The sequence below is a fragment of the Penicillium psychrosexuale genome (genome assembly GCF_028828465.1).
Source record: "Penicillium psychrosexuale strain IBT 29551 chromosome Unknown utg000002l, whole genome shotgun sequence".
NCBI lineage: Eukaryota > Fungi > Ascomycota > Eurotiomycetes > Eurotiales > Aspergillaceae > Penicillium > Penicillium psychrosexuale.
The window spans coordinates 621,232-645,013 of NW_026643187.1; the positions used below are offsets into that span (position 1 = coordinate 621,232).

General features: G+C 48.8%; 11 protein-coding genes across 11 annotated transcripts; 3 read left to right on the forward strand and 8 right to left on the reverse strand.

The window, feature by feature from the left end:
• Positions 1 to 3,730: 3,730 nt before the first annotated feature.
• N7518_001373 (putative Golgi traffic protein SFT2) lies at positions 3,731 to 5,449 on the forward strand (the record flags this gene model as incomplete). The annotated part of the gene is made up of 4 exons (XM_057182301.1): positions 3,731 to 3,962; positions 4,133 to 4,253; positions 4,544 to 4,694; positions 5,297 to 5,449. 4 exons carry the CDS (start codon positions 3,731 to 3,733, stop codon positions 5,447 to 5,449), a joined length of 657 nt encoding a protein of 218 aa, XP_057043751.1.
• Positions 5,450 to 6,089: 640 nt separating this feature from the next.
• On the reverse strand, positions 6,090 to 8,573 carry N7518_001374 (tRNA ligase; the record flags this gene model as incomplete). The annotated part of the gene is made up of 1 exon (XM_057182302.1): positions 6,090 to 8,573. One exon carries the CDS (start codon positions 8,571 to 8,573, stop codon positions 6,090 to 6,092), a length of 2,484 nt encoding a protein of 827 aa, XP_057043752.1.
• A 325-nt stretch (positions 8,574 to 8,898) lies between these two features.
• Positions 8,899 to 9,555, forward strand: N7518_001375 (ankyrin repeat protein; the record flags this gene model as incomplete). Its single annotated transcript, XM_057182303.1, has 1 exon — positions 8,899 to 9,555. The coding sequence occupies one exon, from the start codon at positions 8,899 to 8,901 to the stop codon at positions 9,553 to 9,555; it is 657 nt and encodes a 218-aa protein (XP_057043753.1).
• Positions 9,556 to 10,045: 490 nt separating this feature from the next.
• Positions 10,046 to 10,872, forward strand: N7518_001376 (vacuolar protein sorting family 37 protein; the record flags this gene model as incomplete). The annotated part of the gene is made up of 2 exons (XM_057182304.1): positions 10,046 to 10,320; positions 10,386 to 10,872. 2 exons carry the CDS (start codon positions 10,046 to 10,048, stop codon positions 10,870 to 10,872), a joined length of 762 nt encoding a protein of 253 aa, XP_057043754.1.
• A 176-nt stretch (positions 10,873 to 11,048) lies between these two features.
• Positions 11,049 to 12,390, reverse strand: N7518_001377 (phosphatase PAP2 family protein; the record flags this gene model as incomplete). The annotated part of the gene is made up of 3 exons (XM_057182305.1): positions 11,049 to 11,584; positions 11,707 to 12,245; positions 12,299 to 12,390. The coding sequence occupies 3 exons, from the start codon at positions 12,388 to 12,390 to the stop codon at positions 11,049 to 11,051; spliced, it is 1,167 nt and encodes a 388-aa protein (XP_057043755.1).
• A 568-nt stretch (positions 12,391 to 12,958) lies between these two features.
• Positions 12,959 to 13,932, reverse strand: N7518_001378 (C2H2-type zinc finger protein; the record flags this gene model as incomplete). The annotated part of the gene is made up of 2 exons (XM_057182306.1): positions 12,959 to 13,477; positions 13,543 to 13,932. 2 exons carry the CDS (start codon positions 13,930 to 13,932, stop codon positions 12,959 to 12,961), a joined length of 909 nt encoding a protein of 302 aa, XP_057043756.1.
• Positions 13,933 to 14,204: 272 nt separating this feature from the next.
• N7518_001379 (putative plasma membrane ammonium transporter (Ato3)) lies at positions 14,205 to 15,279 on the reverse strand (the record flags this gene model as incomplete). Its single annotated transcript, XM_057182307.1, has 5 exons — positions 14,205 to 14,369; positions 14,430 to 14,605; positions 14,668 to 14,787; positions 14,849 to 14,949; positions 15,008 to 15,279. The coding sequence occupies 5 exons, from the start codon at positions 15,277 to 15,279 to the stop codon at positions 14,205 to 14,207; spliced, it is 834 nt and encodes a 277-aa protein (XP_057043757.1).
• A 1,964-nt stretch (positions 15,280 to 17,243) lies between these two features.
• N7518_001380 (uncharacterized protein) lies at positions 17,244 to 17,633 on the reverse strand (the record flags this gene model as incomplete). Its single annotated transcript, XM_057182308.1, has 1 exon — positions 17,244 to 17,633. The coding sequence occupies one exon, from the start codon at positions 17,631 to 17,633 to the stop codon at positions 17,244 to 17,246; it is 390 nt and encodes a 129-aa protein (XP_057043758.1).
• A 1,161-nt stretch (positions 17,634 to 18,794) lies between these two features.
• Positions 18,795 to 20,834, reverse strand: N7518_001381 (flavin monoamine oxidase family protein; the record flags this gene model as incomplete). Its single annotated transcript, XM_057182309.1, has 1 exon — positions 18,795 to 20,834. One exon carries the CDS (start codon positions 20,832 to 20,834, stop codon positions 18,795 to 18,797), a length of 2,040 nt encoding a protein of 679 aa, XP_057043759.1.
• Positions 20,835 to 21,911: 1,077 nt separating this feature from the next.
• On the reverse strand, positions 21,912 to 22,319 carry N7518_001382 (uncharacterized protein; the record flags this gene model as incomplete). Its single annotated transcript, XM_057182310.1, has 1 exon — positions 21,912 to 22,319. One exon carries the CDS (start codon positions 22,317 to 22,319, stop codon positions 21,912 to 21,914), a length of 408 nt encoding a protein of 135 aa, XP_057043760.1.
• Positions 22,320 to 22,788: 469 nt separating this feature from the next.
• Positions 22,789 to 23,367, reverse strand: N7518_001383 (copper transporter family protein; the record flags this gene model as incomplete). The annotated part of the gene is made up of 1 exon (XM_057182311.1): positions 22,789 to 23,367. The coding sequence occupies one exon, from the start codon at positions 23,365 to 23,367 to the stop codon at positions 22,789 to 22,791; it is 579 nt and encodes a 192-aa protein (XP_057043761.1).
• Positions 23,368 to 23,782: the final 415 nt, after the last annotated feature.

A 23,782-nucleotide genomic window follows, 5' to 3' on the forward strand; every position in this document is an offset into this window, starting at 1 on the left:
AGACATCTCAATAAGCATGCAGGTCCAGACATGTAAGACATATCAGCAGAGCCCCGTTCACACGTGGGCACCTGGCAACAAGGCATATATCACAGATGCAGGAACGAAGGGGATATTGATATATGAGAAGCAACTTGACACGTACCTTGATCTGTATGCTAAACTAGAAGCTCACGGGGCATAAAGTCTTCACAAATCAGAAGTTCGAGAGCAGAAGTGCAGTGACAACTCAGAGGAAAGCGCTTGCTGGTTTCGCAGACGGACACCGAGGGGATGGAGACTTTATGAACTCAAGCGGCGCTCTCCTGCATCTCTCATTTGATATATTACAGCATTGGTCATGCAGCCCGTCGATCGGTGGGAATCGATGAGATTCACCTACGCCATCGGACATGGATTTTATTTTTATTTTAGAATTAAGTTGACTACTACCATCTGGATTAGAAGGGAAAAAGGGTGTGTGTGAGTGTAAATGGATGTGAGTGGATATTGGGTGAAGGAGGGGTGGCAACGGTAAACCCCCGAGCCTCTTTTGTGTTTTTCTTCTTCGTACTATACATAGATAATAATAATAATAATAAAGGGAAATACTAAAGGAAAAAAAATTATCATATTCACAATCCAAAATAAAAAACAAACTTGGGCAAAGGGGGGAAGGGTGATACAGCCGGATCAAGTAAAACGGCTATCCCATGATACACATTGGTATATTTGTCACCTGTTACTGCAATCATGACTCACGGATGTCTTGAATAGAGCAAGTAGGAATGTATCAGATGAGATTTTGGGGTTACAAGCATACCAAAACCTATCTTCTAAGAAACCCTAATCTATCATTCAGAGTGGGAGTTTTGCAGCGCATATTCAAGATTCCCGAACGAGGCCATGTGGATATGGTTGAGCTATATTAACTATGCAGAGTACTAGTACTCAAGACGCCGGAGATGGTATAGATCGGCTAGCAACCGTAAGTGACTACGAGTCGCAAATATCATCCGGAGAACCTAACATGCATAATCCCATTACCTTGGCAATACCAGAGATAGACAAGATTGGACAAGATCCTAGTGTATATGCGAAAGAAAAGCAGAAAAGAGGAAAGAGAAAAAGAATAAAGAATAAACACAGACCACATCCATAAGCACTAGTATCAACTCTGCAAGAGCATCTGTGCGGTCTACTCTTCATGTGGGATGTCGTGCAGAGGAGTCTGGAGTGACGATCATATCCTCACTGTGATCGTCAAGGGAGCTTGGACCTTCATATTCCTCCGCTCTGACTACGCACTTAGCCTTGAGTCTCTTCTTTGGTTTATTTTTGTTCTACGTAGGAGGCGGACTTGTGGTTGTTGATCTAGGATACAGCGGCAAAGGGAATAATGTCATAGTTCAATATTTGGAACTCTACAGAATGTTCAAGGCAGTCGGTAACTTCGGACTTCGGACTTAACTGTCCGGCCTTTATCGGAAGCAAAAAGTAGAATAGTAGAATACGCAGAAAGACAATTGGAGGGGTTGGAATGTGTCTAAGACCCTCCACCAATAGTGAATCAAAGCAATACACCTCGCTTTGGTATGACTGTGCTAAGCCACATCGCCAAACTTTCCCCTCTTTGAGAGCCACTCTGGTTTAGAGGATCATAGTATGCTGAGATCGACGGATGGGGACTGATCTCCGAGATTTGAGTGGAAATGGATCTGACGTCCCGTCCCGTCAAGGTTCAGCTATACACGCTAGTAATCCACGGTCGACGCAAGGGAGAGGAGTTGTATCCAACGATCTACTTTGATGGTATTCAAGAAACGATGTTGAGACTATCTATCTCTTACTCAAAGTACCCGTGCACAGGACCCTGACATGACGACATCGTACGTGCTTAAGGTCGCACTCCATTCCGGGGTCACGGATAAACCGCCTCGTGTGCGTCGGGGACATCCTACAGAGTATGTCTGAAAAAGCAAGAGAAAACAGGGAAACTGAAAAAGCCAAAGCAGAACCCAAATTTGGAGAAACAATGAGGCTAGTGATAATGTTACCCACGGTGCAGTCCGGATGCATATTAGCGCCCTTATGGTTATCGGATAATTCCCCTACGTGGTACACGGGTAGCTACATAAATACAGTCAACAGGGAAAGGTTATATAATGGGTATGCAACATCATCTGTCTGGAGTTCTTCCGATACGACTGCCGGCAACTATAGGCGTTATACCGTTATTGATAGATGCTTCTGCAGGGCTGTCCAATACAACAACTTTGCCGCCACTCTACTGTTACAGTTACGGCCGATCGCTACAGGGTGCGCACCAGCCATGAAGGATCGACAGTGGGACGGCAACTAATGATTAGAAGTTGCAGAAAGAGCGGGGGCACTATCAATAATGGTCATGAGTCTAGATCGGGTATAGTAAAGAATAGGCTATTATTATAGTGCAAATTAATATTATAGTAAGTCAGTCATATGGCAATCTCATTCAAAGCATGTCGATTTGTTTATGCAACAAAAACCTCTAGGGGAGTATAGACTATAGTTCTACATGTCTTTAGGGGATTTAACCCTACAATGGGTATAGCACAAAGGAAAGAAATATGGATAGTTATACAATGTTATAACCTAAAAACAACTAAGAATAGATAGTAATCTATATTGAATAATACACAAAGTCGCTGTAGCTGTGTTATATACTTGCTACATATTTGGATCACGCTATACCCCATTGGGAATTAGCCTCCTTTCCCCGACTTCATTGCAGAACTGGGAACTGCCACTATACAACTATACCTCTACACGCCACATAGGCAACATTTCACCCTCTTGGTAAGTGACATGTATTTCTTTCATTCCTCTGGTTATAATCCTATGGGGGGATAATCCTGGTCAATAACCCCACAGGGCTCGGTCCGAGAGCTTTGTACCCAAACACTGGAAACCATCATCATCTGACAGTTTCAGCACTTAACGCCGATCGGGTTGGTCGCATCGGTAGCTTCACGCCATCTCGTCATTTTGCTTCGTTCCCCTCGTCTTTATACCCTCCTTTCTCGATAGCGCTGCGCTTCCTTGTCCAATCAGCACTCCCTACGCAGTGTTCGCTTCCCATCCCTTCTCGGATTGTGCCCGCAAGGTTCAAGCTTTCCACCTATCTTCCACTTGGTTGGCTTATCTCGCCACATTTTTGAACGGCATACCCTCGATTGTGATACACTTGTGCCGCGCCAGAGGAATTCCAAGCTACCCCGGTAGCCATCGCCAGCTCCGCAGAGATAGCTGCAGATCCCGTTGGGCTGACGCCTTATCACTGTGCAATAGACAGACTTTTCTTGGTCGCGGAGATTGTCCATAAAGTTTATCTGCCAGCGTGCTATTCAAATCCTTTGATCTTTCGATCTTGACCGGCATATCTTCGAGCCGGAGAACTTTCCTGGAAAGTAGGCCCCGTTCGAACCCAGTCACGGCGTGTCCTAGCTCATCGGAAGCCGGATCCACATTCGACACAGTCGTCATCTGCTCCTCTGTTGGCTTGAGTAAGTCCTCACCTCTAGCCAATCCTTACGGATCATCCACCACCCGCGCAGATCATCTGCACTCCATCTCGCATAGTCCCTGCAGAGTGTTCTCTTAGTCTTGACTTCCTAGACCACGGGCCTTTTCTGCAGACGCAGTAGTGCACGTACCTCTTTCATTTGGGATCTAAAACTTGACTAAAATCTGACTTAAATTAGTCTCAAACATGGCGAATAACTCGTTCCGAGACTCTGTCAACTCACTAGGGTGGTCGCGTAGAGACCCGGATCTCCCCGTGCAAACTGGCGCGTCATCGAACACCCCATTCTTATCTCGTCTACAGTCTTACAACCCCTTCGGCGAAGGGGGTTATGTTCAACTGCCCACTCACAATGAAGGTCCTGGGGCCCCATTGCCGGCACCAACTCGACGGGAAGAAGAAGAGGGATTCTTTGCTTGTAAGTATTTTGTTGTCTGTCTTGTGATCCCCCGCTTCCCAGCTCCTCCCGTACCCCGTTGCATAAGGTCCAGGTGATGAGACTGCAGTTCCTGCGCCGGCAGGATTCATTACCACCATTTGCAAGCCGATAAAAGAAGAGAGAAAATCACTAACATGGACTGTGTATAGTGAGTCGGTGGGATCGCATGCTCATCTTTGGTGCATGTAATTTGGGCGCAGCAATCTGTTTCATGATCTGCTTCTTCTTGTTCCCTGTCTTGTCACTCAAGCCCCGCAAATTCGCGGTCTTGTAAGTTGCCTCCGCGATGGTCCGCATTAATGTGGGCTATGTTTTCCGGCTTTCTATGGCCTTCCCAGCTTTATTTCCTTTTTTTCCCCGGCTATCTCATGCTCTCGGACGACCGAGCAAATCCCGAGCTGGGATAGACCAGGTCATCGGTCAATTTTGGTTAGGGCCATGTGCGCCTTTGTACTTCACACTGGAAGCTGATTGGCCCTGATTGACCTATATCTGCGCCTCATGCCAAGAACATTCGTCTCTGGTCTTGGATATCTCTTGCTAACAGGTTTCTTTATTAGATGGTCCGTCGGCTCAGTCTTGTTTTTGCTATCATGGGCGGTTCTCATGGGACCGTGGACTTACGCTAAGCATTTGGTCTCGGGGACACGGTTGCCATTCACAGCGGCCTATTTTGGATCGATCGCCCTCACGCTCTACTTCGCTATCGGGGTAAGTAAAATCGATTTCTTTATCTTTCCTTTTTTTCGTTTTCGTTTTCGGATTTGGATTTTGTGTTTGATCTTTACGCTTTACCTCGTTGTGCGCCGAGGATCCTTCCTCTCCTCATGATACTCCCCTCTGCATTTCCTTATTTGTCGCACACTCGCTCTCCCTCTCTCTACCCGAGTCCGTATTGTCGCACTGCACAACCGGGAAAAGGGGAATCTTGCAGCCTTCACACCCATCGCGCAGTACAACCTGAATCCACGGCTTGTCATGCCTGTTGTTGGACGCAGCTACTTTGGCTCCTTCGAATTTATCACACTCTGCGCTCGGCCGGTCTCTCTACTCTGACTCTTGCGTCTGTGCCACGTCCCACCACGGTGCGGGACTTGGATGTCCTTTCCCTTACTTCACCTTGTCCAACACCTACCGGTGTCACAGAGCGCGGAGTCCAGAGCATCGAGATCAACCGGTGTCTCACCGTCCCTGGCTATCCAGTCATCTTGTTCTATCCGCATATCACAACTACACACCATCCACTTGCCACATTCGGCAAAACATCCTCTTCTAGAAACTCATGCTGACTTCTTCTTTTCGGTGCATTCTAGCGTCAGAACCTCTTCCTCACCCTCATATTCTCGATCTTTCAGCTCGCGGCCCTCGTCTGGTACCTCGTCAGCTATTTCCCCATGGGCAGTACCGGCCTGCAGTACGTGGGTCGTTTCGGAGCATCGCGTGTTACCGCTTGGGTCAGTGGTTAATTTGTTCACTTGCTCGTATCTGATACCCTGCTCTTTGTCGGCTCTCACATATATCGAACGGTATACTCGTTGTTGCTTCGATAACGGGCGTGGTTTGGGCTATTCGTTGTGTATATGTAGCTAGCCAGAACTACAGTGTTTGGCACTTTGATTTCATTTTTTCCCTCCAAATTCTTACCTTTGCGTGTGGACTTCGTCTCTTGGTAGCACAATACTGAATATTGATATCACAAAATGGGAGCTTGTAGGTTACCAGTGCATATACATCGGATTCCAGGCTACGCTTGATGGGTTTCCCTTTCCGCTTTAGTGTTCAGCTCTTGCCGCTTTTTGATCACTCAAGTGAAATGGAGAACACTCAGGCATTACCTAGCACTGGAGATAATCCGACTGAGACCTAATCTTAAAAGCAAAGTAAATATGAATAGAAAAAATCCATTTGATATCAAAGCTAGCTCAATGAATAAGAATGAGGACACGCAGACATAAGATCTACAAGTAATGCAAGCAGCACCATAAAATGCAATCCAGCAAAGTCATAGTCATAGTAATAGTCATAGTCAGCACGAAAGAAATCAAGCCTCAGGTTCAACAACCACTCCGTTTCATCTTCTCAATCATTCACATTGAAAAATCCCCCTCAATACTTCCCCCGACTCATGACCAACCCAACAACACCATCAACAACCTTAACACCCTCGACCTCCGCCTCAAAAATCCCCGTCTCACCACCAGACCCAACCTCAACCCACCGCCGCAGCAAATCATTACTCTCCTTCGGCTTAACATCTGGCGCCACCGTGCCGACCGTGATATGCGGAATAGAATTCGCGCACGGCCACTCAGCCACACCGGTCTCTGTCTCGACGCCCTCGGCAGGCAGGATGCGCGCGACAAAGGCCATGATGCGGTTGTCCCAGACGAGACGCTCGATGCGCACGCGCGCGGAGCCCAGGGCTGGCGGGTACTGGGCTGGGTTTTGGACGGGGTTTTTGGTCTGGGTGTCGATGTAGCAGTTTGCTAGCTGGTCCCAGATCTCTGGGTTGTCTTTCTTCGAGGCGCGGTGGATGAGGGTTACGTGGAAGGTTGGTTGGAGACGGCGGGAGTTTATAAGTTGATTGTAGAGACGGGCTGTTTCGGGGGCTGTTGTTGGCCGGAAGAGGGAGTGCAGGATTGAGGTTATTTCGGTGGTTGGGAGGGAGATGTTGAAGTATTCGATCTTTTTGGAGAGGGCTTCTGGTGAGAAGGGGGAGTCTGTTGGTTCGGGGAGGAGGGGGCCGGGTTCTTGGCTCTTGGTCTTTTTCTTTGGCTTCTGTGGGGCGCCATAGCTGTAGCTGAGATCCTTTGTCACGGTGTAGTCGTTTAGGGAGGCGTCGATGGCTTCGTCCAGCTCTGCTGCCGTTGGCATGGTTGGAACTAGGCGGGGGTAGGCGGCGTGTAGGGCTCTGACGACTGTTTCGAGGTTCTCGCGAGAGGAGGCGCACACGTCGAGGTCAATGACGTGATCGAAGACCTGGTCTGGCAAGCGGGTGGTGTCGACGCCTTCGAAGCGGCCGAGGAATCCCTCCATGATTCCGACGGTCTCTTCTCGGGCGTTGGTGCCAGCCCGGATGGATTGGTGATTGTCGCCACGATCTAGCACACGCTTTCGAGTAACTTCTCGAATGGCGGGGAGCATGTCTGCCTTGGGCTCGTGAACCCAATGCAGAGCGACGAACTGCGCATCCGGGAGCACGGGGTATATATCGTCCATGAGCTGCTTCCGTTCGCGCCGTTGATGGTTGTTGCGGTCGGCGATTACAACACTATGCTCTCCTAGAGCATGGCTAATCTCGAAAGCGAACTTCTGTGCTTTGTTCCTCTGTTTCGGGATGTTGTCGTTCTGAACATGTCCCCATCCGAAGAGCTTAACCAGAGCCAAGGCGACTGTCGTCTTTCCACAACCCAGCGAAGCAACCGGTGCGAGGATGACATGTTTGTTGACATCCAGCGATTCGTTCAGCCTTTTAGCCTCTAGAGCGATAAGCTCGGATCCATTCATTCCTCGTTCCTTGAGGAACTCATCCCGCAAAGCGATGATACCGTGGTTATTCAGGTAATCATTTGCCATGTCAGGGTTCCTCAGCAGAGTCCGTCGAGCGAACTGCAAGTACTCTTCAGTGACCTTCTCATGCTTCTTGATCTTGGGGTGTTTCCCTCTGATAACGGATTTGGTACATTCACGCCACTGGCGGTACATCAAGTACGGCTCTTCGAACTTATACTTGAAGAACCAATTCCGGTAGGGTTCAGTTCCGTTGTCGCTCAGCTGGCATCGGATGACGAAGCCCTCAGTCTCACGTCCATCCCATGTTCCTGTCTCCGCGCATCCTTCTAGGAAGTTCTGCACCCTGAAGATGTCGTCAAATACCTCGAACTTGGCCTTCTTGAATCCCCAGTCGTCAGCAAACTTATGCACCTTGTCACAAGGCATTGTCTGAAAATCAGGCTGGTTGTAGTTGAGACCGTGGAGGTAAATGCCCGAAGAAGCCTCATCGTAGGCCAGCACATGCTCCTCAAAAGTGTCATCGCAGAGTTCTCCAACGGCTGTGACATTCATCTCGCGCAGAGTCCGGGCAAGCTCCTTGACAGATCGATTCACGGACGAGACATGGCGTTCCACCCAACGTTCTCCTGCCTGCGCGTGGGAGACTTTCGTATCGTCGCGGGCTCCAGTCGAGTGTTTACTGCAGACTAGCAATGTGTCGTCTTCCAAAGCAGAAATGAAAATAATGCATCCATTCTCCTTTACACTCAGCTCGTAGGGACCCCTTGTGTTTTTCTCAATGTTGCGCCATTCTGTGTTCTTTGTCTCGCCTACGTTGAAGAACTTGTCGTATCCGCGAGTCGCGATTTCGGGGGTGTTGTCCTTCCGTTTGGTGGTAAAAAGACCTCGCGCATATGTCGGCAGGCCTGCCTGCTTGTAGTCCCAGTCCTGGAACTTCCACGAGTCCACAATAACATTATTGGCTAGCACAAAGGTGTGCTTTTTGCAGGTGAACCTTAGCTGGCCCTTTCTAGCTTTGCGAGCAGTCTCCAGGCTTTTCACCAGCTGTGAGATGACGTGCGGATCTTGAGTCGCCATTTCTTGTGAGTTGGGTATATCAAAGTGTGAGATCTGCACGGAGAGGAGGGGCAGACAAGAGTGGGGGAAAGAGAAAAGGTGGGATATTTTTACCGACCTCCTACCCAAGAATTTAGGAGTATTTAGAGAAAAACGCAGAATGAAGCACAAAAGAAAGGAGTACAGAAAGGATCAGATGAAGAGTCAGACTGAATGTGTCAGATCAGGTGCGGGGAGCCGAAAGGGAAAGGCGGGATATTTTCTTTTTCAGCTTTGACTTGCCTGAACATCACCAACTACTTTTGACTCACCTAATTTACGAGTTTTAATTAATACCTTCTGACTCATGGCTCAAAATCCTTACCTATTGGCCTGCGACAACCCCAAGGCCCTTCTGGACCTGCTGCGGTCCAATCCTTCGGTCGCATCGAGCCAGGATGAGTCCGGCTACTCATTGCTGCACGCCGCAGCCTCCTACGGCCATACCGATCTCCTACGCGCTCTAGTGAAAGAATTCAATGTCGACGTCAACCTGCTCGACGAAGATGGCGAGACATGTCTATTTGTGGTCGAGGACAGTGACATTGCGCGCTGTTTAATCGAGGAGCTGGGTGTGGACGCCAATAAGAAGAACGCCGAGGACTTGACAGCCGTGGAAAAGTTTGAGACCGAAAATGAGTTCCCGCAGGTCGCTGCCTACCTCCGCGAAGTCGTCGGTGGTGCTCCCGCTCCAACACACGCTCAGGCCGCAGAAGTTTTGAATTCGCCCGGACCCATCCCTGGCAGCAATATGAGGGTGAACGTTGGTACAATGACGGAAGAAGAGGCAACTGCTGGTGGTGAGCCTGATCCAGAATTCAAGAGGCGCATTGAGGAGCTTGCTGCTCGTGAGGATTATTACAGCGAGGAGGTGCAGAATGAGGTGCGCGAGTTGGTCAAGGATGCCATGGCCGGCTCCAATATTGAAGCTATGGAACGGGAAATTCGGAGGAGAACCGAGTAAGCAGAAGCATTGCGACTGTTAAACTCATTCCAACATCTACATGAAGCCACCATCGCTTTTGAACATGCGAATCACTGGAAGAAATCCATCCAAGCAATACCACCCCGAGTCCCAAAGTCTCTGCTGATTACATCGAGCGCGGACGGGTACTCTACCGTGTCTTCGGGATCCTTTGTGTCTCACTTGAAGTTTTGGGTCACGCTGTGAAGGGTCGCTGTTAGACTCGCTGTTGGGGGTTATCCGAGTGGCTCGGAGGCCGAAGAGAAGCTCCGATATGATCTTGTAACTAGGATTGAATCACGAAATATCACGATACCTCCATTGAAGCAATTTAATGCAAGATACCTACTTGCTATCTGGAGATCATACTAGTTATCATGTTGATGCAACTGCGTAGATCATCGGTCTAGTCGCCGCCAAGCTCGAGCCCATCCCGCATCTCGAACGTAACAACTAGCTTCCTACCTACAACAACCCCCAACCTTATATCATGGCTCAACCACCGTCTCCTTTCCCTCCACAATCGCAGTTCTATTCATCCCAAATAATGGACCCCGAGACGCCTCCTCTACCCCCTCCAAAACCCAACAGCCACGAAGCCAGTCGAGGCGGCACCCCGCAAAACGCCTCTGCACAAGCCTGGCAGCCAGACAACCAGACAGGCGCACACCAAGGCGCATACCCCAATAATTCCCAACAACTATATATTCCCGATCCCCCAACAATCGAGGAGGGCTGGCTCCCAGATCTGCTATCCGACAAGTCGTGGGTTCCCTCAACCTTCAAACCCCTAAAACCAATGACAACACCTCTAACGCGCACAAACCCAGAACAACCGACCTCCAGACAATCCTCAAAGACCCAGCCCTGATCTCCGCCCTCTCAAGCCAACACCCCTCCTATACAGCCCGCCAACAACACCTCGAGAGTCTAATCCAGACAAACAAAGAGCTCGCAACCCGCGTGTTAGAAATGCAGAACCACCTCGCCGAAGTCCGCACCTCCACCGAAACGATGCTGATCACACACCAATCACTAGAGGTCTCCTGGCGTAAGAAGCAAACCGAGATGGATGCCGCCCTAGCCCCGTGGTCGCCGAAGGCGCTATACCAGCGCTTCAGCGCGGCGACCACGGAACAGGAAGCCGTCTGCCATGCTGTTGAAGAGAGCTTCCTCGACGAAGATCATCACGGCCGAGCCACAGAGAAGGAGATTGCAGATTGGGTCCGGCGCGTACGGGGCGAGGCGTCCAAGTTGGCGGCTCGCAAAGAGGCCAAGGCACGGTGGGATGAGGGACGAGTTGGGGGTTGGCGATGAGGTCCAAAGCAACCTCAAGATACAAATAGTTACTGTCTGACTGCCATTTACGATGCCATGCTGCCTCCGATTCATGATCTGTTTATTATGCACTATACAATACAATCTACACAGTGCTTCAAGGTCTTGCTTCATCCGAATCACGCTCAAACCAATTCCAGGAATCAATCGCCCACTCACCCCTCAAGCCTAACAGCCTCACTCTCACTATTCTCCGGCTTAATACGTCCCTGTGCCTGTCTCCTAAACATCATATCCCGCACCGCAGCCGCACCCTCAACATCCACATCCAAACCCCGCTCATCGGCCCACCCATCAGTGCCCAGCGAACTAGGAAAGCCAACCCCCCGCACAAAAGCGCGTCTCCGGCTGCGCGCACCCCAAGACCAGCCGGCACCGCGCCGAATCGGAAGATGGTACATTTTAAACGCGACACAAGCGAAGAAAAGGCCGATCGCCGCGCCGAAGAGAATATCAAAGCCATGATGCCTGTAATTGAACCATCGCGACCCAGCAATAAAACATGCCGTGGCAGTCGGGAAGAACGCAATCAGCATTAGGTAAACGGGCGGCGCCGCGCCGCGTTTCCGCACGGATAAACTATCATCGCTGTAGCTCTGGTCTTCAATCGGGTAGCGCGGGAGATAGGGAAATGCGACGGAGAATTTGGAGCAGAGCCAGAGGGTTAGGTAAATTAAGCCGGCGAAGGAGACTGGATTGTGTTAGCTAGGATTCGAATTTATGTTTGCGTACTGTATATTGTCACTGTAATTACGCGTTGGATCACACCGAAGATGATATGCACGTAAACAGTTAGAGTAAATATGGACTCACAAGAAGAATGCCCACTCGGAAAACTCGCAAAGCCATCAATGCGCAACGAACTACTCTTGTCCCGACAAATCTCCCACGAAACAAGCGTCGCAGCACCCCGCACCGACTCTCCAAGCCCGCCAACCGTGAACTCCGCAATGCGCGCTGCGTCTGGATCGCAGCGCGCGAGAAGATCAGGTCGCGGTTTTCCGATTAAGGCCTTCAGACCCTGGGTAGCGGTCCAGGTGCTTGCGAGGGCCAGCGCGAGCCCCATCCAGCCGACGTTCCATTCCCAGAATTTGCGGCGGATATATTGCGCTGCGGGGGATTTAGGAGAGCCGGGGTTCGAGGTGGAGGTGGAGGAGGTGGCCTTCGCTGGGACGAGTAGCCATGAGAGCAGGAGGATTATGATAGCCGGGGCGAAGAGGCAGACTAGGAGGAGGGTTTTGGTTGTTACGGTTTCTTTGGTGAGGGGGTAGCTGATTGTTGGATCGGTCAAGCTGAAGGGGTGGTGGTTTGGAGTTTGTTTGTAGAAGCCATAGCCGATTAGGGCGATGCCGCTGGTCGGGGGTCGTTAGTTGGGATTTTGATGGGTTCAATGGGTTGGACGCACATGATGAATATCCAGTCGATTATGTAGGATAGTACTAGAAGCTTGGAAATAGCTGCGAGGCGTGTTACTGTCTCTTTGACGGGGATTGGCATGGTCGAGTGTGATATGCAATTAGGAAGGAAATGTAAAACATTAAAATGAAGTTCAAGAAAGAACGTTGGAAAAAGTACATAGACGGGGATGACGATGCCAGGGATGATTGTGGCGGAGTAAGAAGGTTAATTTATTTTGGATTTACTCGAACAGTAGCAACAGTTCGAAAAGGTTGAAAGAAGATTAGATGACTCCATACTATTCATAGATAGTATCCATTGACTCCACTTTCCTATTGTTCAGGAAAGTTTATCACTAGATACAGTTTATAGCAGGAGAACGGCGAGAATTGCAGTTGGTTTTCATCAATTTCCACCAAGCGAGGTGGTTAACGCAGTTTGTCTATATACAGACTGCCTAGGAAGTGCTAAGCTCGCATGCTACGGATAGCCTCAGTCAGCCATGAGGACTTACGATCTGACCGAATAGTAGTTTCTTGATAGTGATTCATAGAGATAGAAAGACTTCTAAACTACCCATCTGCATGTAAGTAGAGCCCCTGAGATTAACAATTTCAATAATATCGAGCCAACGCCTGCAATTCCAAAGAAATAGCCAAAGAAAGATCTAGAATCCAGTAATCGTCCGGCGGCCCATGATGGCATCGTTCAGCTGTCTGTGAACCTGTTGAACCCCCTCGAACCGAATGAATCCACACGATTCACTTTCCAAGTGGTTGAACAGGCTAGCCAGGGAGTGGAACTCCTTCGGACAGCCTCGCTTGAGGCAGTGGTAGACCTTCTCATTGTGGACGGGCGAGTTGACATGCGACCCCAGCGCTTTTGGCGAGTTGAACCCCTTTTTGCATAGGTAACACACCCAGCAGCTACCATTCCAGGCATTGTCGGTGACCAGGTAGGTCATGTCCTGTTCATGTTCACCGTGCCACGCGATCTGCTTCTTGCAGACAATACCATTCGGATCAAGCTGTTGAATAATGCGGTGGATGCGGTCGCGGTTCAAGCCTTGAGCTTGAGGGCAGGCACCAGACTCAAGATGATGGGAGACACCGCTGGCAGTGACGAAGCCAACCCGACAGAATGGACACGCAATGTTGGTGCCGCGATGGATCTTGGAATTCAGGTGCTATAAGATAAAGACGTGAGTGGAACGGGTTCAAAGTTTCTCTCGGATCATATCAGCTCGCCTACCTGGCGCAAACAGTTCGCGTTCATAAATTGACGGCTGCATTCTTGGCAGTAGTTCTTGTAATGTCCTTTGGCGCTCATATGATTCTCCACGGCCTGCTGCGTGTAGAATTTCATCGGGCATGTCTCACATGGAACTTTAGGGAGCCAATGACCCTTTGCGTTCATGTGGTTATTGGCGGCGTGTTGAGTGCGGAAGGTGCTGGTGCAAGTTTCACAGTCGAAGGTCGGCGCCCAGTGGTCTACAGCATTCATATGCTGATTGCAAGCGTTCTGGGTGCGGAACGATCGATTGCATGTTTCACATTCGATCCAGTGACGTTCGTCATCCATGTGCTCATCACAGTCCTCCTGATCCCAGAATACTGCATCGCAGGTGATGCATTCGAACATGATGGACTGATGTAAAGGTAAAGAATGAGATTAGAAGAAGAAGGGGGGAGAGAGAAGGATAAATAGACACATCCAAAACCTTATCTCTTATCTGCTGAACAAACGCTCCGTTTGATCGCCATCTAAAAGTACACAAAGACAACTTAGAAATTATTAGAAAGATAGTTGCGATGCATATTTTAGGTAAGTGTATAGATATGAAGCAGTATAAAGGTTGCTTAGAAGATGCGGTATCAACTACATAATGTTGTGAAAGCCGTGAGAGCTAGAAACTACCCCTCAACCTCACACTTCCGGGCTTTCTGACTCCTCCCCAGGATGACTGTACTTAGGTCGCCCACTGGCAGTGCGATGGGGAAATCGACCGCTTCGAGGATCTGCGCAATGAAAATATGCCAAATCGGAAGACAGAGGGCAAAGGTGAACGCACCAGCCGCCTATTGATAAATCAGTACACATTCAATATCGAAGAGAACAATAGCATATTTGCAATATACCTTTTGTAATTTGGCCGCCAGCACTAGGTTCCCCAGCGCCATCTGGAAATATATGCCTGAAAATAGTCCAAATGTGATCACAAGAAGGAAGAGCGCGAGGAAGAGGCAGACGTTTGTGCGGAGTGCGCAAATTGTGTATACGAAGGTGATGAGTGCGAGAGTGACGTAGTAGAAACCTGTGATATATTCAGTCAGGACGTGCGCATGTACATGATGGGGTGTGGTAGGTAAGACTCACCGACAGTTGCGCTGTATTCAGCGGTCTCCATGCCTTTCAGTGTGTTGCCATCAGACGAGTACATTGTGCCAACGGCGAAGAATGGCATGAGCGATGTGCCCTGAACCAGCCAGAATGTACCTATGAGCTCTAGTTAGCAAATGCATGGATGCGTTCATAATCCATGACGAACTACACATACCATATGTGAAGAATAATGCGCAAGAAAATGTATTCCCTAGAATCCATTCGCCAATTGCTCCGAATATTTGTACCATTGCACCGAAGAAGATATAGACTGGTCTGTGGGAGGGAGTTGTTAGTACTGTTTTCCTTGCAGCATCAGTATGGCCTCTCTTACAAAATGGCACCACCGTTTCCGCCTGCTCCTCTCCAGCCCATAGTAAGCATTGCGGTCGGCGTCGCAGACAGCAAGAAACCCATCAATGAAATCGGCGTGGGATTTCCAAATGTGGAACGCAGCTTTCCTGCATTTGGCGTCTTGGGGCTAAGGTATAGCTTTTCAAAAACATCCCGTGGTATAGGAAGCATAACACTGTCGGTGGTTTGATACCGGCGAAGCATTTCTGCCGTAGAGGTCTCTGGCTTGTCGCCGATAGTATCGTCGGACATTTTGGATTCAAGGGAAGGATTTTTCTTTCTTGAAAACCCTGGCAACGGCGGCTCAATGGTAATGGTGCTGATCTAACACTGGAAGACAGCGTGGAAAAGAAAATATATGAACCAGACCACGACTCGCAGCCCCTTTTATGCTCTTTCGGCCATTCAATTATTCGGCTGTATATCTGGGAGCCGAGCTCGCAGGGTCTTACCAATCTGTTACCGTATAATTCTATTTTTGCGACAATGTCATTCTGTATATCTTACACACCTTCTTGTTTGGAACAAAGCGCGGTGGTATTCCCCATAGTCCCCAACCAAACCCCGGATTTGCTCCGTCGACTGGTAATCAGCCTGGTCTCGGCCTATAACGCGCAATTAAACATGCGCGATCCACCTTGCAGGTGAAGCAATTGGGTAGTATGATTCGCTGGCTAAATCACACTAGATGCAGAGCGGGTTAGAGCAACCTCGTATCCTCCCCAGTTTTCGCATTGGCGTGGGGCAGACAGTGGGGGGTGTGCATGTTGCGCGGTAGTCATGTCCGCTCCAGTTCCGCTTCCCCTTTTCGTGTTCCCCCGCAATGGTGTTGAAAGCCGAGGTATTGGATCTGCGGGTCGGCTTCCTAGTACCTAGTTTTGATCTATCAATAATGGCTGAGGTATAAAGGCGCACTCGTTCATTATAGACTCGCCCAGACCTGGGCCATACTTCTTTGGCTGGCTAGTGGCGCCAATAGAAAGTGTAATCAGTAAAGCATGCTTCGGTCAAGTCATATTGGCCGCCTCGGCAGTTGGGCTGGCAAATACAGCCGCGCTTTGGCGAGATGATATTCCGACCTTGTGGATGCGTGGAGTTTGGGGAAAACCTGGGGCCCCAGTGGAGCTTCAGGAGGATAATGCATGACGTCATCAACGAGGGATTATAGTCGATCCAAAAACCAACCTTGCAAGCTTGGGTTCACAGAGATCTGACAATCTCTTACGCCGCGTTGCCACCGCGATTGCTATCATAGCCCGGCCCATAAGGTCAATATAATGTTTTATTCCGGACGTGCAATAAGGGGATCTCGACAGGCTAGGCTACAAGCCTCGATCGTTATCCACGTAAGAGAAATTGTTCAAAATATAATCAATAAACAGAGACAATCCGGACAGCTCTACTCACTTTCATATATACAATATACCAAACCAATGGCACCAGATGCTCCAAGCATTGCAAAGTGTACGGAGTAAATAGTCTAGGTTCTTCCCTAGGTGCCCAAACAGACTAAATAGTGGATGAAAAATAATGGGCGCTTTTGTGTGCAATAAGACATATATATCTTGCGGCACGAGTTACAACATCAGTCACACTATGCACGAGTTATTATGGCACAAACCGATTTACAACGAGTGACCTAGACACGTCAAGCGATACAGTGATAACATACATACATTATACATATCTTCTCCAAGTGTCCTAACAGGCAGAATGATTGAGGAAAAAGCGTTCATATTCAAAAAAAAATTGTGCAGAAAACTACCAAATATTGGCTGGAGAATGAAGAAAAAGAGAGAGGCTCTGCGGGAAGTGGGGCCGCTTCAGACCGAGGATCGGATCTCGGAATAATGCTGTTCCGGGTAGGGTGGTGCATCGTCACCTTTGACCAGAGACAAAATTTCCCAGCCCTAGACATCCTTTCAGCTAAGAAGACAACTGCAGGGCAGGCACTTGAGAACCACTGTTTTAGGCAAGCTACTTGGGAAGTAGAACCAAATTCTTCAGCCCCCACTCGGGAATCCTACTTAATTCTCCTGTTTTATAACTATCCTTTTACTCGAAAGCTACACTGCAAAAGGTAATACTACTAGAAATATAAAAGAAATAGGGACTTTCGAGTACTCCATTTTGAATATCTGCCCTAAGATATATTAGCGACAAGCTCGCCCGTAAATGCACGAGGTATTAAGATTTACCAACGACGCAAAAATCACTTAATACGTTGAAGACCCGAGACTTAGCAGATCTCGCGATCTTCTACGAAAAATATACGCCCGGTTAACGACAAACTCCCCCGATTTGACCTTCCCATGAAAGATATCCAACATGGCTTCAGCCACTTCATAAACTGCATCCTCGTCGGGAAGTTCTCCACCAACACGAATCGATACACAGTGAGAGTACCTGTGATGCATGGGTAATTCGTTCACTGTAACTTGCCTGTTCACGACGCGGTACATCATACGGCGGACCAACTCAAGATCGTTAAGCCAGGCCTCTTCTGGGTCAAAGTACACTGTGGCCCACACAACATGTTGTCCAGATGGTCCGTCGGCTACAGGAACATCGTCTATACGAGTCCTGAACGCGGTTCGTGTTGACATATTGGTATTAATTATGGGAATGAGCTTGGGGATTGGCTGTAGTGGGAGTTTTTTCTTCTTCAGCAGAACAAGGAGTGAGATAGGATGGGGCTGGGTGATTATTCCCTCTCCGTGTTGTGGTAATACCTGGGCATAGGAGACCACGGTGTTTAAATACTTCCAACTGAGACATGATGATATGCCCTACTATATAGTGAGCTGCTTGAGCCCTTGATAGAAACAAAGAATCTTTTAACAAAACAACCGCTTTGTCTAGTCTTCTTATTTTGATTGTCTTATTGTGTACTAATTATAAGACTCGAAGCCATTCTTTGTCTAAACTCCTACCCACTATATCAACAAAAGAACTCAATCCAGGTCAATGAAACCCTCTACCCCCAACCTTTAGAAAGCATCCGACCTTAAATGAAAGAACCGAAAAAGTCTCTCCCGATCAATCTGAACATTCCCCTCCGCACATTCCGCCTGATAAAAAAGCGCCAAATCCAACGCATCCCTAAGAAAAGCATCAAAAAACAAATGGCGAAACTGTGGAAATGCCCAATAATTCCCACGGGCCGGTAACGAGAGACACCCCATGACTCTGTGGTGCATGGGCTCTGGGGTAATCGAGATACTGACACGGGGTGTTTTCTTAGCGATTCTCGCGTGGATGGCCTCGGCCACGAGATCCATGAACTCCGCGTCTGTTTTGTTGCGATTTTCTGGGGTTGCGACGAATACGTTTACCCATAATATGGGTCCCTGGATGTCGCATCTCTCGTCGATGTAGGCACCGTCGCGGGTGAACATACCTTGTATACCTTCTTGTGCCATATTGGGTTCTTTAGAACAGACAAAGCCTTCCTGGTGTACTGGTGGTTGAAATGGGAATTTTATGAGATATACTCGTAGAATTATATTACCTGGGATGTTGTCAGGGCTTTGTTGGGATTGAAAGTCTATGTCTCTTTATCATATCAATTGAAGATGAGCTAGGAAGGATCCCCATTGTGGGTTGTTAAGACAAAGACTTTTGGATAGCTAATTCTGTTTTCTACATAGTTCTGTAATGTATGTTGGTCAGTATCATAGCTTCATTCTCATATATTGGCTTCTTATCTAATGTTATGTACTCCGAATTCTACTATCATCTATATACAGTTTCACAAAACCATAGCCTCACAGCTTAATCCACCTCCCCATCCAAGTTTCAACAACCTCTTTAGCCTCGTCAACCAGACCGAGATCAAGCAACAACTGGGTCGTGCCACGCACAGCCGAATCCAACGCTGAAAAGATCCAAGCATGCGTATAACTAGTATGCTCCCCAATGAAAATAGTCTTAAACTCCGTCTGGTAGTAAGCAGGCAAATAAAGCTCCTGCTGCCCAACAAGCGGACTAGCCCAAGCGCCCGCCTGATGCTGATCGACCTCCCAGCACTGGCGATTGTATACACCCGTAAACTGCTCAGCAGCAATCTCGCCATGGACCTCGACCATCGTGCGCTGGACTAGCGCAACGTGTTCCTCCTCGCTCAGTGCCGCTGTCGAACGAGCGGGCGTGTCCGAGATATATGACGCTAGGATCACACCCGGTCCGGTCGCATTCATGTTATAGGAGGGATAGCACACATTCCCGACCCCGGGGATATCAACTGACCCACATCCGCCGAAGATGGGCTTTTCCATGTGCTCCCAGAACCGCGTCTTGTAGAGCAGTGACAACTTGCACGCGGGGCTGTAGTTCATAGTCGAGATTGCCCGGCTCAGGAGCGATGAGTACCGGGGTAGATCCCACAGTCTGACCTTGCTGAATGGTGCAGTGACCACGGCATAGTCGTATTCTTTTGTTTCCGGCACCATCTGGAACGGATCGTCGCGCCATGCGACGGCGACCTTACCGGTTGTCTCGTTGTAGATCAGTCCTGCGACTGTGCGGTTGAGAGTCGTTTTCTCTGCGACGTGCGGGTGGAATGCGCGAGGGAGGGACTCCAGACCCTTGTCGATGGTGCGCCATTTGGTGGCTGCGAAGTAGACGTCGTCATACATATCGCTCCAGATTGGGGAGGTGTCTGAGCCGTCGACGTAGTCGGTTATGTTGGTGTTGTAACCCATCGCATATTTCAAGTACCCGGCCTCGGACCAGTGGAACATGCCGTCTTCGACGGCTTGTTTGTGGGCTTGATACATGTTGGTTGCGATCTTGCGGATTGTCTCCCGGTTGTTCATTGTGGTGTAGTTATCGTATGCGGATTCTGCTTCTGCGACAGCTGTTGCATTGGACGAGGCTGCCTTGTAGACTAGTGATGAGTTGGCAGCGACTTGGGCGGCACTAGGAATTAAGCCGTTGGGGAGACGGTTGCCGCCAGAGGCTGCGGGCACATTGGGACTATTCTGTATCCAGGGGATGAAGTTGACCTGGAGATCTCGTTTATGTTTGTTCATCTTGTTGAGAACGCCGGCGAGTTGGAAGACCATGCGGTGATCTTGGATTTCGAGCGTCTCATTCGTGTCAGCATAGGTAATGCTGACTGGGAACCGCATCGGTCCCATCTCCTGATATTGATACTGGTCGGGGGTGGTGTTGTTGAGGTATTTTGTACGAATGCGACCACCGACTCGCCCAGATGATTCATAGATGTGCCAGTCGTGGATACCAACAGAATCGAGCAGCAGACTCGTCATCAAGCCGGACATTCCACCACCCAGAATGGCAACAGAGGTACTCTTCGCTTTAGAAACAAATGCTTCGCCGTGCTTCTTTGACTTCATATAAGCTACCCCGTCGAACCACGGTCCCATGGCATCTGCCACGTCGGCGATACTCTCGCGCTTCTTGACAGGTGATGAGACCATGATGGGAGAGGAGCGGCCCACAAGCCTCGATCCGGAGAAAGCATGCAGACAATGTGAATGGGGTGCGTCAGATGGTGTAGTCCAGACGAATCGCTCCGGCTGCGCCTCGCGTTTCACAAACGTGCTTCCGATCTCATGATGACTCTGCGTCGGGTCTTGGATCCCGCATTCCCCGTAGACAAGCTGCAGATGACCTTCGAAGTCTCTGTCCAGGAACTCGACGTGAACGTTATGCAAAGAGTCGGAAGTTACACCCCCGGGGCTGTGGAACCGTATTACCTCGATGTCTCTCCCCGCGACCCCGGCTAGGCTTAGTCGTGATAGACCTAACCCCAAGAGGGTATGTTGTAGACAAACTTTCATCCTTGATCTGAACAGTAGAAACGTGGAAACAAAATATGAGCGCTTGGCAATAGTCTATTTGCCTTCATGCTTGCTGTACACGTTTTATATGTCTTTCTTTTGCTCGACTCAAGTATCTTCGGAATATTGAACCCGTATGTCAAGCTATCATTATCTTTGAGGGGGTATTTCTGCAACCTTCTTATCTAGCGGTGACATTGTAGCTGGAGAAGGTATGCAGATACGATGTCTGCATCCGCAATATATTACTATAGCCTCCGCTGCAGCTTGACTAGCGTCCATATCATCCATCGCAAGCTGTTACGTAAAATGACAGTATTCCAAGGGCCAGTATAAATTCAGTTAGCATCTCAGATCTAGCCAGCTAGAGACCCGGGATTTTTTCGAGAGCACAGGTCCCACTTTTTCGAGTGCAGCTGTCAGTGACTCAGTGGTTGTCAGTTTCTCTTATCAAGGCGGTTGTTTCCGACTGCTATGTGTTATCTTAGAGCGGGGTATTGGAGTTGTCTGGGGGTCGGTATATGTTGTATTCTATGTTAAAGCGCGGGGAAGGATATTTCTTGTAGTCAAGATATGGGTTTGATTTGGATCGGCAATCTCGATATTCTTATCAGTTGAATTCGTAACAGTCCAGGAAGGTACAACCGTGGATACATAAGTACGTAGGATAAGAAGTCGGAGCCAATACGCTTGAGCCTGTGAAGCGGCTCGGCAAGAGGGCTACTCTCCAATTGGTCCATTCATCAGACGATCCGGGAATTTCGATATGTTCCCAGTGTTCCAGTTGATCCACCACACGTGATGATCTGCGGGGGCGTTTGGTTACATAGGTTTATATTAAATTCCTCACAGGGGAGGTTATAGCGAAGAGTCGAGATAAGTAAATAAAGAAATATATTAAGCCAAGCGGAATACTTCCAAGGTTCCCGGTATGTAGCCGGAAGGCGCCGGACCCACTCAGCCATTGCGGGGGAGGATGATGTCATGTTGATGCCTAAATATGCCTGAATATGTACATTGACTCTTAACACACAAAGAATCTCCATTCAAATACCCTGATAAACGCATCAAAATCATCTAGAATGAAAGTCTAGATAGGAGACTTTCCAACCCAATACAGACAACCTCGGCACAGTCATCGTAAAAGCACTCGACCAGAAGACCTCGAATCTCATCCAAGCCAGCCTCAACACCAAAGCAATCAAACTGGAATCTGAAGTCCAGGAAGTAAGATCGGGGTAATCCACGCAAGAGGGCACGATGTGGAGCCTCCAGTGCCATCTCCGGGCCAAGTTCCTCCATATCACCTAGTAAGGAATCAAGAAGATCGAGTTGGTCGCAGACTTCAAAACATTTGTCCCATTTCTCCGGGCTGAAGCCATCATGTTGTAGAGTGTGTATGATGCTCTTTAAAGTGGTTGTGAAGGTTTCATGTGCCTGGTTGAAGCGCTGTTCAAGGTCTTGGGGACCTTCGAATGAATTCATCTTTGGGAGGAGAAGGGAGGTGTTACTCCCAAGGTCCTTGCTATGTGGTATGGGTTAATTTTGTAGCGACAAGTCAAGAATGTAGATATCAATCGATCAGTAGGGAATTGTTCAAATAACGACAGCTCTTAATTATAGGTGGCACTGAGACTATTTAAGCCCATCCAGCCAGCTTTCTCACATAAGAAAGACAATGATTGAAAACATGGAAATCAACAGAACTCAGATGGTAGGATCTCTCTTTCCTGCTTCTATTCTTTGGTCAAAACCTTGAATAGATGTGTAAAGGAAGAAATTCATTGTTTTTGCTAGTAGTTCTTACACCACAGACAAAGGGAGAAAATTGAAAGAGATTTTACATGGAAACGATTGAGGTATTATGCATCCATGGATGCATGGATGGTGTATTGGATTATGAGCAAATCAACGCTAAAAGAGCACAAATTGGATATCAAAAATTCATCAATCATCAATCACAACATATCGTTGTCTCCTCCAATTTCCGTATCTCTTCCTGCACGTCATCTATTCCCACTGTGACAACCATCCAATCACATAAGAACTTGCCCAGTCCCGCGCCAATGAAGATGCAAATAATCACATAAACATTGAAGTACATGGCCAACAACATGGTGATATAAGCCCCTGCAAACGTGACTGCATGAATCACAGCCCTCGTCAATTGTTGCAACGGCGTCGCGCGAAATGTCACGGCGGTTCTGGCAGATTCAAATCTCCTGACAAACGTGCCGTGTACGGCTTGGCGCTCAAATTGGCGGGTCAGGAAGTTGTCATATTCCCGACCAATGCGCCGACAGAACTCGACTAACACAACCAGCAGAATTGTGCCGATACAGGTTGCGGCAAACATGCCATTGTTCTTGATCTGCCATCCTGCGGACAGGAAACAGGCATCGATGGTGTCGAAATTGAACATCATCTGGCTTTGGTCAGCGAATCCACTTGAAAGCTGCCAAGGTCCAAATATCTTGGCACTCACCGAAACCTTGCAGCTGCTCGAGCTGGTGCTGGAATCCATGCCCTGCATCTTGGCCGGTCTTCTGGGTATGCAAGGATGAGAAGTTGAAAATATGGCGCGTCCGATATCAGCTCGATGCCGCTGTTCTTATAACCTGGTGGCTTCTCCCCACCTACGCTGAGGCAAAGTGGAGAAACCCAGCGATGGCGTGGGAGAAATGTGCTCAAATCGCCGCAAATGCGAAAATGGCCGCGTTGAACTTGGAAGTTGGGATTCGCGTAATGGCAATGAATAAAACCTCGTGGGTTTCTCGCACAGAATCTCACAATCTCTTTCGCGCTTCGCCATGACCAGATAATCCCGACCGGACGCAGAATCAGGTGTTCTTTTATCAACTCGAGCTGAATTGTCGCTCCACACTCATCGGAACTGGGCTGAGGCTCATAATCGGTCTTCAACATCGGCCTACTGCATAGGGCAGCTC